Source organism: Astyanax mexicanus, chromosome 3 (genome assembly GCF_023375975.1).
Source record: "Astyanax mexicanus isolate ESR-SI-001 chromosome 3, AstMex3_surface, whole genome shotgun sequence".
Taxonomy (NCBI): domain Eukaryota; kingdom Metazoa; phylum Chordata; class Actinopteri; order Characiformes; family Acestrorhamphidae; genus Astyanax; species Astyanax mexicanus.
The window spans coordinates 18,400,705-18,416,458 of record NC_064410.1 but is presented as its reverse complement, the minus strand read 5'-3'; the positions used below and the strand labels follow the sequence as shown (position 1 = coordinate 18,416,458).

The following is a 15,754-nucleotide window of genomic DNA, read 5'->3' as shown; positions in this document are numbered from 1 at the left end:
TCAGATTTCGATTAGCGTCACATAGTGCAGTATTAGGAGATTCCCTTCTTCTGGAATTTAGTTTAGATCTTAATATCTATATTGGGATATTAATGATTGTGAAAACTATGTTTAACAAATCTTAAATCTTCCAGTCTTTAACTCTGACTCTATAAATCTGCCCAAACCCTGCTTTAGTCAATTGTTTCACTACAATAAATGATTTGGTGTGGAAAATTCGATTCAAATGGGGCACTGTATCCAAGCCATCTGTTTTAGTCAATTTAGTCCCTTTTTAATATGTATACATTATTTATAAAGCTACTCAAATAAAAATAGGTTTTTGCAAAACATATTAATGAACCTTGTTATGAATGAACAACAGCTGTTCTAAAATTCCTTCCGGATAAATCAAAGACAGTATTGTGTTCGCTGCACCCCCTGCCAAATAAACAACTCTCCTGCTTCCTTCCAGTGGGAATCACTGTAAAAGTTAACAAGCATCAAAAGCTGCTAGATGGACTGCAGGCTTGCAGGGACCAGCACCAGAACTGTGAAGATCCTGAAGCGGGTCTGGGTCTGAAATGACTTGTAGTGAGAGAAAGGGCAGTGCAGACAAAGGCGTGAACAGACTGGTTTACAGAGATGGGCAAGAGACAGAAAGAAAGACAGTGAGAGAGAGAAAGACCATTTCAAGTCTTCTCACAGGCTTGGATTCATTCAGGAAAGACCTGGAGTGTGTGTGTGTGTACAAGTGTGTGTGTGAAATTCTATATCAACTCATAATTAAAAATAGTTGCACCCAGTGTTGGATTGCAGTGCTACTGTATTCTGAAGGAGTGTAAAAAAAGATTAAAAATGTAGACTGATATGGGCAATATTTATTGAGCTACACATACAAGTAGTGTGGAACGCATATGCAGAGGTTATAGAGGTTCCTAACAGTGTCCTATGATAATTCATCTCATGCAGTGAAGCAGAGTTTTAATAAGATATCCAATAGCATTGTGTGACTGGCAATGTGATAGAATCTGTGTCTTTAAGGCAAATTCTTGAGCAGTATGTGGAAAACCACTTTTACATTCCAATTTTAAACTTTCCTCTGGGTGCAACTATTTTCTGATGATGAGTGTATGCATATACATGTATGAATGTTTAATAAGCAAGTGAAAACCAAGACATTTCCAGAGTTGCAGACCAGTGGATGACCAGGAGTGAGATTTTGTTCACGCCTGGATGTGCAGGTTCCTCTTGCAAGGAGGGGTTTCTGGTCTTTGGGTTGCCAGACACAAACAGTGCATGCCGGATATTATGGGTAGGGTAGACAACAGGGCTTGTCATTTCATCAAAATTCCATTAGGAAGTAACACCATTCCTGTTCCCACTCAGACTCCATGGGCTTTCTTCTCCACCCCTGGGAGAAATCTAAATCCCAAATTTGTAGACCAATTTCTAAGACCATTCTAACAAACAGAGAAAAAAGAAACGGGAACAGATGGCCTTGCAATGCTGTTTAATGGAATTTTGAAACAAAAAATCCTTTTAATTAGCGTAAACCATTAATTTTTGATCATCCTGACATAATAGGTGTAGAATTGTATTACAGTCGTCTCATTAGTTCCACATGCAACCTCCAATCAAAATGTCCAGTACTCACCGCCAACGTACAAGCGAGTATCATATTTAAATGTACAAAAGTGTCGAAATGCTTGTTTTTTTCCCCCCAACAAACAGAAATAGTTAGTTTGATCCGAAGTAACATGTCCAACTACTGCAAATCAACACAGCCAGATCACTGAAGTATTTTAAAAACACTCGTGGTAATTGACATTACTCGCCATGATAAGTTATCCTTCACAAAAATGCGCCATTATTATTTTTTTATAGTAGGAAAAGTGAATAAATGAAACATGGCTTGCCATCTAACATTCCAATAACTCCCTACATCAAAAACACGCAAAGTGCAAAGCCTCTGTAAGAATATCTAACCTTAGTTAGTGCTAAAACATTTATTTCTTGACACAAGAATGAGTTAACGAAAAAAGGGTTTAAGGCTACTTCTACAGTGCAGGAAAACTGACATGTGTACAAACGGTAGGCAAGACAGGGATCAACAAAACAAATAAAAACAATAAAAAAAGTATAAAAAAAAATCCTTTGACTTTTTTTTTGCGGTAAAAACAGTAGGATAAATACAAACACAGGTAGAGTCCATCCAATGTGTTTCTTTTCTTTCTTTTTTGATGTTTTTTTTTTCCTTTTTCATTAAAGGACTTCACAACATATCAGTCTATCGATCCAAGTTCAGTGGTGCCATAGTATGCAGTGTTACTTAAGTACATTCTAATAGAAAATGAGAATACCTATTGTACATACAGGAGTTTTAAGCCATACAATCATAACCATGACTATAATAGTAGTAAGAAAGGGAAAGCAGCACTGACAAACCTACAGTCCTTCCCCCAGTGTCCCCATTTTCCCCCCACTAGAATTTCATCTCCCTGTTTTCTGACACCTCATCTTGTAAGAAAACAAAATGACAAACAGGAGACGGGGTGGGGTGTTCTTAGGGGACGGGGAAGAAAAAGGTGCATTCCGAAAGGAGGGATTTTTATACGTTACCTGCCAGAAAGCTATCAGTCTTATCGCAAATGGCAGAGTAGTAAGGTGGCTGGCTGTCGGTGCTGCCCCCGTGCTGGGGCGAGAGGTGCATGGGTGACTCGGGGTCGGCCTCCTCCAAAGCGCTGGCTCCTGTCTTCCCACACAGCAGGTACTCGTCGTCTAGGCCGATGTGCGACTCCCCCTGCTGGCCCAGGGGAAGCAGGTCCACGGGGCAACCCAGCAGCTCCTCGGGGTAGGCGGAGGCAGCTGGTAGGGTCAGCTCCTTGATGAGCGAGGGATCTTTGGCCTCTTCGGTAAGCTGGTCTTCATTCTCCAGGGAGAAGATTCCAGGACTCTTTCCGCAACTCTCGGCTGTGGAATGGGCGTTGGAGTTGGACGCGGAGCAGTCAAAGCCGTAAGATGCGACGGAGTTGGCGGACTGTGGGGTACCGCCTCCATCTTCTTCTCCAACGTGCATGTCTCCAACCTCCTCGTCCTCATCCAGAGCAGGGAGGTTTCGGGGTGCAGAAGAGCTGTCAAAAGCTGCAGAGTCATCTACAGGAATATCGGGATCGTTGATCTGCATCTCTCCTTCGGTATCGCTGGCCTCGTCACCGGAGGTGGAAGGCGAGGACGGAGCAGAAGCAGGTGCAGTCGGAGCATCCCCGAGCACCTCGTCGGCAGGTAATGTCTCCGCCTCCTCCTCTTCACCATCTCCACGCTCCAGGTGGATTCCTAGGTCTTGCTCCAGGTCAGGCTGGCATGCAGGTACAGGGGTCTGCTGCTTGTCTGAGCGCGACTCCACACCTGAGCTGCTGTCGTAGTCCCGAAGCTCTTCAGGTGTGCTGGTCTCGCTGCTGCTGTGGGCCGCCAAAGCGGTTCCACTCAAGGTGCTCGATTGAGACATACCTACTGCAGGTACACCCAGGTTAGAGCCATCTACTGGGACTGAATTATCCATCTCTTTGTGCATCTCGTGGTGTGGTTCAGCTAGCTGGCCTAGCGGCTTCTCCAGCCAGGCTTCAGCCGGGGATTTGTTGGGCATTTCTGGATCAGCTTCACCAATGTCTAAAGGACCAGAAGTCAAATGAATGGAGGTTGGCTGAGCCCAAGTGTCTGCAAAGGGGTTGGATGTGCCCCATGCTGCAGTTGTGGGCATAGAGGGAGCTGGAGCGGTGCGATTCAAATTGTCCATATAATGCTCTTCTTCATAACGATCCTCATCAACATTTCCGGAAGTCTTGATCCCACTCTCCATCAGATCTTCACTAACCATCTCAACATCTTCATCCTCGTGCTCCTCTTCCTCTTGGGATTTAAAATGATGATCAACACCCACATGACGGCTGTCAGCTTGCTCAAAGCCAGTGTCCATGTGATGTTTATCTCTTTGCTCAGGGACAATACCCATGTGCTGTTTCAGTGGCTCATCTTCTTCTTCTTCCTCTTCCTCTTCATCTGAGAAAGACTTAAGTCCTGGTGGGCCCATGAATGGCTGCTCCAGTTCTATTTTTTTAAGACAGAAGTCATCAACATCTTCCTCATATTGGTGACTTCCCATTTGGGTAGGAGAAGTCCTCTCCATCTCCTCTTTCTGCAAAGAGACATCATCAACATCTTTATCGTCATGACTTTCAATTAGGGCGGGTGTAGCTGTGTCTGTTTTCTCCTGGTGGCTGAAGCTTACAGCACATTCAGCTTGCATTGTGCCCCAACTGGAGCCACCAAATTCTGACATTCCAACATTGTAGTCATCCATATGCTGCTTCTGGGAAAAGGTTTCAGGCTTTCCAAACTCCTTTACCCTGTCCTCTTCCTGTTCTTCTTCCTCCTCCTCCTCCTCCTCTGCCTCCTCCTCCACCTCTTCCTCTTCTTCATGATCGTCTTCATTGATTTCTTCCTCTGCTTTCTCAACTGCCTCCTCCTTCTCAAAGCTAGGTGATGTAGGTGATGCACCACTGAATTGGTCCAGGGGGGAGGTACTCAACAGGTTTGGCTCCACTCCTAGACTAAAGGGCTTTTCTTCAACCTCTGGCTCTGGTTCCTCTTCCGCAAGCTCTGCAGTTGTTAGGAGGTCCCCATGGGCCCTGACATCGTCTTGTTCTAAGCCATCTTCAGTCAGGCCATCAGAGAACATGGACTGACTTTCCGCCCAGGGATCAACAGGAGCATGCATATCCAGTAATGGGGCAGATATCTGGGCTTCCACTGGCAAAGGTGAAGCTGGGGCTGGGGAAGATGGTGGTGACATAACTGTTGTGCCCAAAGGAGAAGTAGCACCTGTGGGTTCTTTGAAATTGACCACGTCTAACTCAGTTGGCTGTGGCACTGTGTCTTCTACTGTTTCTTCCTCTGTGACTTCTGGAACATCCTGATCATCCTCACTGTCGTGCATCATGTGTTCAATGGAAGCAGGAACAGTGGGTTCAAAAGTGGGTTCAGGGGTGGTTTCAGCCAGAGGTTCAGGCTTATATTCAGACTCTGTTTCTAACAGGACTTCAGACTGGGGTTCAGGTGCAAGTTTAGGCTCTGTTCCCCACATGATTTCAGACTGGGGTTCAACTTCATACTTGGGTTCAGGTGCAACTTCGGACTCTGTTTCCATTAGATATTCAGTCTGGGGTTCAGGTGCAAGTTCGGGTTCAGGTTCAGGTTCGGGTGCAAGTATAGACTTGGGTTCAGGAGCAACTTCAGACTCTGTTCTCCACAAGACTTCAGGCTCTTTAGGCTCGGGTTCAGTTGCAACCTCACTCTCAGGTTCAGGTGCAACTTCACACTCTGTTTCCAACAAGACTTCAGACTGGCGTTCAGCTGCAAGTTCGGACTTGGGTTCAGGTAGAAGCTCAGACTCCAACAGGATGTCAGTCTGGGCTTCAGTGGTAATTTCAAACTTGGTGTCCAACTGGAGTTCTGAACTGGGCTCAGGTGCAAGTTCAGACTTGGATTGAGGTGCAAGTTCAGATTTTACTTCAGGCAGAAGAGATACAGGTTCAGATTGGACTTCAGGCAGAAGAGACACAGGTTCAGATTGGACTTCAGGCAGAAGAGATACAGGTTCAGATTGGACTTCAGGAAGAAGAGATACAGGTTCCGATTGGACCTCAGGTTCGTTGGTTGCCTCTGTGGTAAAGGAATCAGCAGCTGTTGCGACTGTGACAGCAGCCACAGCAGCAGCAGCAGCCACAGCAGTTGCAGTGGCCACAGCATCAACGCTGGGAGTTGCTTCCATGGCAGAAGACACTTCTTTCTTCTCACTTTCTTTAGGGGCAGGTTCAGCTGCAACTGCAGCAGCTTTGGGGCCACGCTTCACTGGCATGGGAGTGCTGCTACCCACTGTTTTCTTAGGACTGGTCATCTTGGCTGTGCTGTTCTTTGCACTAGGAGTTTTTGGACTAGCAGTGACCTCCTTTGAAGCTGACTTAATATCCTTAGGTTTATTCGTCTTAGCATCTCCTGCTGCCTTTGAAGGAGTAGAGGGTTTCTTGGAGATGGACTCTGGTTTGGCTGGTGTGGCTGCTTTCGGGGTGTCCGGCTTTGATGGCTTGGTTGAGGCAGGCCGGGTGAGAGGTGAAGCAGCTGGCTTTTTGGCTGCTGGGGTGGTGGGTTTGCTAACATCTAAAAAGAGAAGGAAATGCCAAAGAATTAAAAGTGATTTTCTTGTTTATTCAAAAGTAGTACAGTGGTTTGCAAAAGTGTTTTGTCACCTTAAAAAACACAAACTTAAATGTATTTTATTGAGATTTTAAGCGATAGACCAACACAAAGTATGAAAGAAGAAATGAAAATGATACATGGTTTTCAAAATCTTAATCAAATAACTTAGTAGACCCATGTCCCTACTGAAGAAAAGTATCCCCACAGCATGATACTACCACCACAATGTTTCACAGTGGGGATGGTGTGTTCAAGGTGATGAGCAGAGTTACTTTTCTGCCACATATATAGCTTTGCATTTAGCCCAAAAAGTTCTATTTTTGGTCTTATCTGAAACGCCACATGCGTCCCCTACTGGCTTGTGGCAAAATGTCTTTCTTTAAACACTGGTTTTCTTCTTTCCTCTCTTCCATAAAGTCCCGATTTGTGCAGTGCACGACTTACAGTTGTCCTATGGACAGATTCTCCCACCTGAGCTGTGGATATCTGCAGCTCTTCATGAGTGACCATAGGCCTTTTGGCTGCTTTTCTGACCAGTGCTCTCCTTGCTCGATCTGTCCGTTTGGGTGTACGGCCATGTCTTGTTCGGTTTGTCCATGATCTTTATGATGCTGTTCGTTCATATTTATACTGAGACTTAATTACACACAGCTGCATTCTTTTAACTAATTAAGTGACTTCTAAAGGCAGTGGTTGATTGCACTGGATTGTATTTAGGATTTTATTTGAGTAAAATAAAATAAAAAAAATGTTTAATTTTCATTCCTCTTCAGAATTATGTGCTACATTGTGTTGGTCTATCACTTAAAATCTCAATAAAATAGATTCATGTTTGTGCTTGTAAGGAGACAAAGTGTGAAAAAGTTCAAGGGCTATGAATACTTTTTGCAAGCCACTGTATATAAAAATCCAGTATAGCCAGAAATAAAAATAATAGCTTCTAGCATTGCAATGCTTTACATTTCATTGAAATGATAATTAAGAACAAAATCTAGTTTAAAAAAAAAATCTACCATGCAATTAATTGCTGGAAAGTGCTGGAAAGTATTATGCTGACTTGCATTATGTGGAGAAAAAGATCTGGGCTAAAATTTAGGTCACTGTTTGATTTTCATTATTCAAACATCCTAAAGTTTCTCACACACAGCTCCAGAAATAGCTCTGCAAAATCTACAAAGCATGTAGGTCTATGCCAGTAGTTGTACACACCAGTACCTTTCTTGATGGGTGTAGTGGTCTTTGTAGACTGGACTGGGGTGCGGCCAGCAGAGGGAGCTGTGGTTTTAGCAGGTGACGGTTTGGCCGGGGTGGTGGTTTTAGCTGTAGAAGGAGAGGGCTTTGATGCGGACGTCGATGTCTTGGACGCGGCAGAGGCAGCTGGCTTTGGTGCAGCAGATGCCGGGCGAGAGGTTGTGGTCCCTGCGGCTGGCCTGGATAATAGAACAGAGGCGTATAGAACAGAGAGTCAGTATCTCTGGAAACTGTATGCAAAGCTTCTTATGCAAAACAGGGGGCAGCGGAGGTGTAAGATGGTGGTGCATCACCAAGTGAAGTGAAGTGAAATTTGGCTCTTAACTTTGTAAAAAAGCCTATTGCAAATCTGTTTATCTTCACACCTTTTCCCAAAGGTTTTGAAAGCCAGTGAGAGGCCCTGATTTCAGTCGGAACATCTTAACCTGAGAGCTGATTTGTTGCTTTGCAAATTGTGGCCTGGAGAGCCAGCATAAAAGCAGAGCACCAGGAGGAGGGGGAGGAGGTAAACAAGGGTGCCAGAGTCTTTATTTGTTTGTAACTTGGAGCAGAACTACAAGCTAGGATCAGGTCAGCTGCTGGCCCAGTTTTTTAACTGCAGACGACACAGCAAAGTAAAAAACAGAGGACTAAGCAGTAAGAGAACCGTAGCTATCGAAGAGCTTCTAAGAAGTTTACTAACAAAGTAACAGGCATGGAGGTGGATCAGGTGCGACCGAGGATATGTTGACCTATATACTGATATATTGGACACCCACCGTTTTTTTCCTGTTTATCTATACCATTTAAGCTCCAAGTCCAGTGAATAATCTGACATGGTACAAAATGCAAAATTTAACATAAATGGTACCAAGTTTGCAAGGAATTCAAAACTGAAAAATGGTATATTTAAAAAAAAAGAAAAAAGATGGGGGTGCTTTAAAGTATACAAGTCATTGGTTAACACCTTACAGCTGGTCTAAAGCAATAGAAATAAACTGATAGATGCAAAAACTGAGAATTTCCAAAGCTTTTGTCTGTGTTAAAGCAGTGCTGGAACAGATCGTATTACTGCATTCTTCACTGCAGCATTTACACAAACACACAAACCATTCACACTTTCATCATGATAACTAGAAACACATTAAAAATATAAAGTCCTATATTAATACCTCTGCGTCAAACCTACGCATCATTGTGTACCCTAAGCCATAGCTTGCCGCTTCTCCCTGGAAATGCGTCACACAACGCAGACACTGCTGTGATTGGTCCGTCGCGCCCCGCATTCCCACCTTCATGGTTTACACTGCAGAGCGACACAGAACCGCTGATATATGTTCACTTAGAAATATAAATGCACTCTGCTGCATAGTGCCAAGGTTCAACGCAGAAGCATAAATTGGCCTTAAGTCTTTTTTTTAAGAAATTGGAGTGAGTATTGTTTTCATACACCTTCAAAAGTCTCCTAATAACTGAAGAAAACTGGTACAGGAAGAGGTCTGACTGACCCACATGGCAACAGTGCCTTTAGTTCAGCTTAACATTAGACTAAGAATTAGAGGTCTGAAAGGTGAAGTTCAGTAAAATAAAGTCATTGAGAAGATGATAAAATAAAAAATCAGCTTTTCTGGTTCATATAGCACTGTTACTGGAAAACTAAACTATAAGGGAAATGCTAATTTCTCTCAATTCCAACACCATCCACACCCTGTTTACTTTGTCCCTTTCAGTTCTTGGACTAATGCGGTCACTCTCAGTCACCCTCATGTACAAGCTGCCGCCCCCAGGAAACAGCCCTTCATTACAAACATCACCACCCTAATCCTGAACCTACCCCTGAGGAGGATGAGGCAGAGCAGACTAACCCATGTATCACCACAAGGACGCAACCCAACCCAGACCTCCACTCAGTGCCAAAGCTGTCCTCATCACCCCCTTTCTGTCCAAGTCCTTGTGACCATGGCGATCTCTCAGCTACCGCCCGTCTGCCTGGCAGCCAGTCCGCCAAGGCCCGGGCTCCACGTCAGGGGCTGAGTAAAGTAACCTAGATCCTGCAGGCACGGCACGAGTCGCTGATCTCCTTAACTCTCGCTCCGCTGCCGGCCTATCTCTCACTCTAAATAAAGACCCTGAACCGAGGGAGCACCATAAAGGATGACAGGATGGGAGCGTGAGAGTCACATTAATCTTTGATTTTACAAGAGCAGGAGTAAAAATAACTACTCCAGTACCATTCCCGGTGCATGTATTGAGGCAAAAAGCAAAAGAGCTAAATATTTGATGGTTTTTAACATCCACTGCTGAACAACGGGGAAAAAAACATGTCACTGATATCACACTTGTGTCCTACATGTGGTGTAATGGGTTTAGAAAAGTTGGCCCAGTCGTGCAGGTGAAAGAGCAATGAGCTTACAATGAGCTGAGTGTACAGACTGTTTTAACTATCTTACTTTGAATCAAGGACATGACACAGATAACACTTCTAATGCATAACTAGAACATTTTTGTAGGATAATTGTCTAAAATATTGGCAACAAACTTATCCAATTATTTCATTGAATATTGACGCTAATAGTAATTTCTGCTCAGCTGTGTATCATTCCAACTATTGTTGAGCAATATGACATTTTACTCTTATTGTGTTATTAACCCTTGTGTGGTGTTTTCATTTTTCATCAAATGATACTAAAAAAATATTTTTTCTAACTCAAACTCATTGGCATTGGCTCATTTTTTGTGAAAAACATATATCAAAACACATTTTCGATAAACACACACTGTACACCCCCCCCCCCTACATATTTATATTACATACAGTTTGTTTGGCCAAGGGCTAATACACTAGGGCTGGGGCGACGCGTCGACATAATCGACGTCATCGATTACAAAAATACATCGATTTGCATAACGTGCGTCGGCGCGTCGTAAACATGGCGGCGCCTGTGGAGAGCATTAGAGGTTAGATCGGGCCCAAAAATTCCAACTGGCTGTTTTCGGGCTGTTTTAATGAGCGAAATATGATCAGAATTATGTTAATTAACACGGTAACATAGAAGCATAGAACTATTATTTAATTAAAATGATTTTTAAGAACAGCTAAACACAGTTCTGCAGGTCAAACGCGGAGGAGTTCACGTGCGAGAGACACAGAGAGAGAGAGAGAGAGAGAGAGAGAGAGAGAGAGAGATACTCACAGGTGAAGGTTCTCTTTGATCTCCTCGTGCTCATATTCTAGTCCCATTCATAATTCTGCAGCTCCCTCAGTGTTTTCTGTCGTATTTTGCGGCTAGCGCGAGCGCTTACAACTGACACCGCGGACCGCGAGGTGCCGCCGCGTTTGTGCCGAATCCGACTCTCTGCTGAATCTGACTCCCGCTTCGCGGACAGAATCGACACAACACCCCCGCTGTAGAACTGCGGTAGTGAAAACAGCGCTTATAAATAAATTAGTTTAGTTTCACTTTCAGTTTTCGTTATTTTTTTTTTAAATAAAAATATAATTAAAAAACAGACGCCTACATCTCGGACTATTTTCTGGAGCCCGGGTCGGATTTACGGGCGGGCCTCGGGTCATGTCGGGTTCGGGCAGAGAATCTAAGCTCTAGAGAGCTTGGACTCCGGAGAGCAATCTCCAGCTACAAAAAAACGCCAGCGGGCATCTAAAGTTTGGGAGCATTTCACGCAAAAGGGCAACAATGTGGTCCTCTGCCATACGTGCAAAAGGAGCACTTGAAGCGCAAACATCCAGGAGCACTATGTCAACAGGGTCACACAGTAAGTTACCGTTTACATCAGGGTCTCCGCGGGTGTCCTTAAAAAGACTTAAGGCTGTCTACCAAAGGTTTTAAACCTGCCACAGGCAGAAATTATACATTTTTGGTTTATATTTGTGCATGGCATTTCGCAGTTTCCAGAAACAGTAGCATTATTCATAAGTTCAGGTGTTTAGCTAAGCTAGCTGCCTTAAGTTATTTTAGCTAGCGCCGTCGGCGCTGCGGTGTCACACCGTTTTCTGTCACCGTCGGAATTTTGTGACCAGTGCTCACGGTTATGAGCGTTCATTGGCAAAACGGAAGCTTTCTATACCTACACCTTACCCTCAGCCCTAAACTGAACCGTTTTGGCCAGTCGGGGTAAACATTAGAAACGAACACGTTTCGAATCGGCCAGTGCACCGGTCTGCTGAGAACTACTTGCCAGTGGTCACAAAATCTAGCGGTCACAGAAAACAGTGCAACACACGGTTGTGGTGTATGGGAGCTTATCCATTTTTAGCGTTATAGATCTAAACAACGTGCTGTACATGTAAGTGATTATAAGTGTGGGGTTTGGTTTAGTAGGCTTGTGTTGTTGTTGTTGTTGTTATTATATATAAATATAGTAATTTATCGTTTGCTTTAAAACGTAAAATAATTATTTAAATATGTTTCTCAATGAATAGATTAGTCGACTAATCGAAAAAAATAATCGTTAGAATAATCGTTTAAAAAATAATCGTTAGGGACAGCCCTATAATACACATTGCTTCATTTGTAAATTTGAAACTAAACAAATTTTCTACTCATATCTTGAGTTTAATTCATTTTCTTTTACATTTTATTAAAAAAAAAGAAATGAAAGAAATGTAACATAAGAAAGGTAAAGGGCAAATATTAACCATGTAAGCTGTTTATATTGCTTGCAATTTAGGTGAAGCAAGCATGTGTAAAGCATTTTAATGTAAAATTGCTTAATTTTGCTGAATTAAATACAAATAACAAAGTAAACGAGTAACAAAAATATGAACACCACACAAGGGTTAAGTATTAAGCCACAGTTCTTTAATTTATCCTGAACATACTGTGGATATTGTCAGTGTTTAGATGTGAGAGATGCACTGAAGCATTAAATTTGTTTCCTGATGTTATATGAATAATATAGTTGAGAAAAAAACTCCTTTACTGCTTCTCAACATTTCTGACTGGTGGATTTATATGGCAATAATCTGCCTTTCATCTGTAATCTGTTAATTTGTGTGCCCATCTCAGGGCACTCAGGGAATCACTAAGGGTGTTACTAATAGTGTAATTATGGAATGACTTCAAATGCAGCCTGTGTGTATCCCCTTAATGATTTCCTCTTTGTCCATTGGTCTGTTATATAAGATTACACTTATTATTTAGATAGTAAGAGAATCATTTACCACAGAGTGTTAATGACCAACAACACCAAATTCATGTTTCAGTGAAAAGAGCGGAGATTAATTTAGGTGTGGGCAATGTGATAATATTTTTTTTCACATCTGACCACACGTAGTCCTGTAAATGGATGAAGTTCAACTACGTTTGAATGTAAAACACAATAAGTATGGGATGGTATCTAAAAATTAAAATATTTTTTAAGAATTTGCCACTGCTAGAGCGTTCTGACAGCTTTTTGACATACCTCAATAAATACGTATTTACTTTGTAAGATTTTAAATATCATGATATCATATTTTTACCATACGGCCCAAAAAACATTGTAATTTTTGCATTTTAACTGTATTTCTGTAACAGCATTTTAAATCTCAGAAACATTTGGTAGGATAGGGTGCTATGTGTGGTGTAATGTAAGGATGTGTTCAACTATATATTATATCACTAACCCCTAGTTAAACTTAGAGCTTAAAAATATTTCACTATACTGTTAATAAACAATAATCAGCAGGTGGTTTTAAAACTATCAAATAACATGGGTGACCATGCAGTAAAACAACTGTGAACAACTGAAGAGAACTGGATCTGCTGAGGAGGCCATGTGCATGCTCCAAAATATACAGTAGCTTTTAACAATTAGACAATGTTAAATAATTATGCTGATCTGTTTTTAATAATGTATATCATAATTTTGATGCCAATATTTCTGTAATTATTAAAATACAGGTGAAGTATCAGTGTCAGTCTTACACAAGACGCAATCACACTAATTAAAACCACAATTACTGTAATGACATTTAATTACAAATAATTCTCAAGCTGGGCCTTTTAGAGCCTGACTGATTTTTCTGTCTAAAAGCAGTGGCAATAACATGTCAATTAAAAAACATATGAAAAATAGCATAAAGGTAAATTTGTTATATGTGCTGCAATACATTGTGTTACAGTGAAGAACTGATATTATAAAGCAATATCTAAAATTAAAAAATGAAATATGAAGTTATATCAGCTGATTTTATCCATCAGAAGTAAAAGCCTGTTTAAATCTGCATCATTTCCAACCCTAAAGATAACAGAGACAGCGGGGATGGGAACTGGCGGTAGGGGGTTTAGGGGGTGGGGGTGAAAGAGTGGCTGCATGCTTTGAGTAACTAACAAAGAGAAAGTTCCAGAGCCGACGTTCAGAGCCGTGTAACAATAGGAGGTATGGAGGAAGGGTTGGGGACATGCAAGATACTGTGAGAGCATTCACCTAAATCCCCTGGATAAAACCAATATGTATAATCCAGAGTGACAGTAGGATGACTTGACAGAGAGAGAGAGAGAGAGAGAGAGAGAGAGAGAGAGAGAGAAAGAAAGAGAGAGAGAGAGAATTAGAATTACCCTGCACTTGGTTGAATGGGGGGGGTGGAGGAGAGATGAGATGTGCATTACTCATCCGATTAAACACTATTAACTTCATATTAGTGTCACTTTCAACTTCCTGAATAAATGTCCTCTACCGGACACCTGCGTGTGATTTAATAGATTGTTCTGGTAGTAAAACCCATACAATCTATAAGTCCATAAGTATTTGGACAGTTACACAACTAATTGTATTCACTTCTGTATGAATGAAGCGAAATACACTATACTGCCAAAAGTGTTCACTTACCCATTCAAATAATTCAGGTTCCAATCACTTTCATAACCACAGGTGTATAAACCTGAGGGACCATTGATAGCATCCTGAGCAGCTGCATCACTGCCTGGTTTGGGACCTGCACCTTCTCTGACCGCAAGACCCTCCAGCGTATTGTGAGGACAGCTGAGAGGATCATCGGCGTCTCTCTCCCCTCCATCACGGACATTTACACCACCCGCAGCATCCGCAAAGCAACCAGCATTGTGAATGACCCCACCCATCCCTCATACGAACTGTTCTCCCTCCTGCCTTCGGGAAGAAGGTACCGCAGCATCCGGTCCAGCACCACCAGATTCTGCAACAGCTTCTACCCCCAAGCCATCAGACTCCTTAACTGCAGAGACTGAACTGATGGTTTTTCTGTACATGCACACACACTCTTACCCCACTTACCCCAGAAAATGGAAAGCACTAAAAACCCTACTACCTCACTGGACTCTATTGCACACTGTGTAATAGAGTAATTACTACCTCACCTGGTCTTTTTTGCACACTGCAAAATTTGCACACTGTCTTGTTATTTATTTATTATTCTTTGTCTGTATGGTGTTGTATTGTCTGTCTGCACTTTTGTACTGTTGCACTATTGTTCTGTCTACACTGTGTTTATGTGCACCATGGTCCTTGGAGGAACGTTGTTTCGTTTCACTGTGTACTCTGTATATAGCTGAAATGACAATAAAAACCACTTTGACTTTAAAGATACAGTTGTGGTCAAAAGTTTACATACACTTGTAAAAAAACATAATGTTATGGCTGTCTTGAGTTTTCAATAAGTTCTACAACTCTTATTTTTCTGTGATAGAGTGATCGGAACACATACATGTTTGTCACAAAAAACAGTCATAAAATTTGGTTCTTTCATAAATTTATTATGGGTCTGCTGAAAATGTCACCAAATCTGCTGGGTCAAAAATATACATACAGCAACAAAATTTGTCAATTTTGGTGATGTAGCGAGTTGTGTCAATCAAATTAGCTTCATGTCATGGCCTCTTCACTTCTTGTAAGTGATTCTGATTGACTACAGCTGTTGACTTCTCATGAGCCCATTTAAATAGGGCTCATTTGACCCAGTGATTAGACTCAGCTACAAAAGCTACAATGGGAAAGTCAAAGGAACTCAGTGTGGATCTGAAAAAGCGAATTATTGACTTGAACAAGTCAGGGAAGTCACTTGGAGCCATTTCAAAGCAGCTACAGGTCCCAAGAGCAACTGTGCAGACAATTATACGCAAGTATAAAGTGCATGGAACAGTTGTGTCACTGCCACGATCAGGAAGAAAACGCAAGCTATCACATGCTGCCGAGAGGAGATTGGTCAGGATGGTCAAGAGTCAACCAAGAATCACCAAGAAGCAGGTCTGCAAGGATTTGGAAGCTGATGGAACACAGGTGTCAGTCTCCACAGTCAAGCGTGTTTTACATC

General features: G+C 42.2%; 1 protein-coding gene across 1 annotated transcript in view; it reads right to left on the bottom strand.

Moving 5' to 3' along the window:
- wu:fb95e10 (uncharacterized) overlaps window positions 1-15,754 on the bottom strand; it is a 54,092-nt gene that overhangs the window by 3,236 nt on the left and 35,102 nt on the right. The window contains exons 4-5 of the mRNA XM_049475917.1: window positions 7,450-7,664; window positions 2,593-6,195 (exon numbers count right to left, since the gene is read on the bottom strand). Of these exons, the coding sequence (XP_049331874.1) occupies window positions 2,593-6,195; window positions 7,450-7,664 (3,818 nt within the window). The remainder of the gene's footprint in view (window positions 1-2,592; window positions 6,196-7,449; window positions 7,665-15,754) is intronic.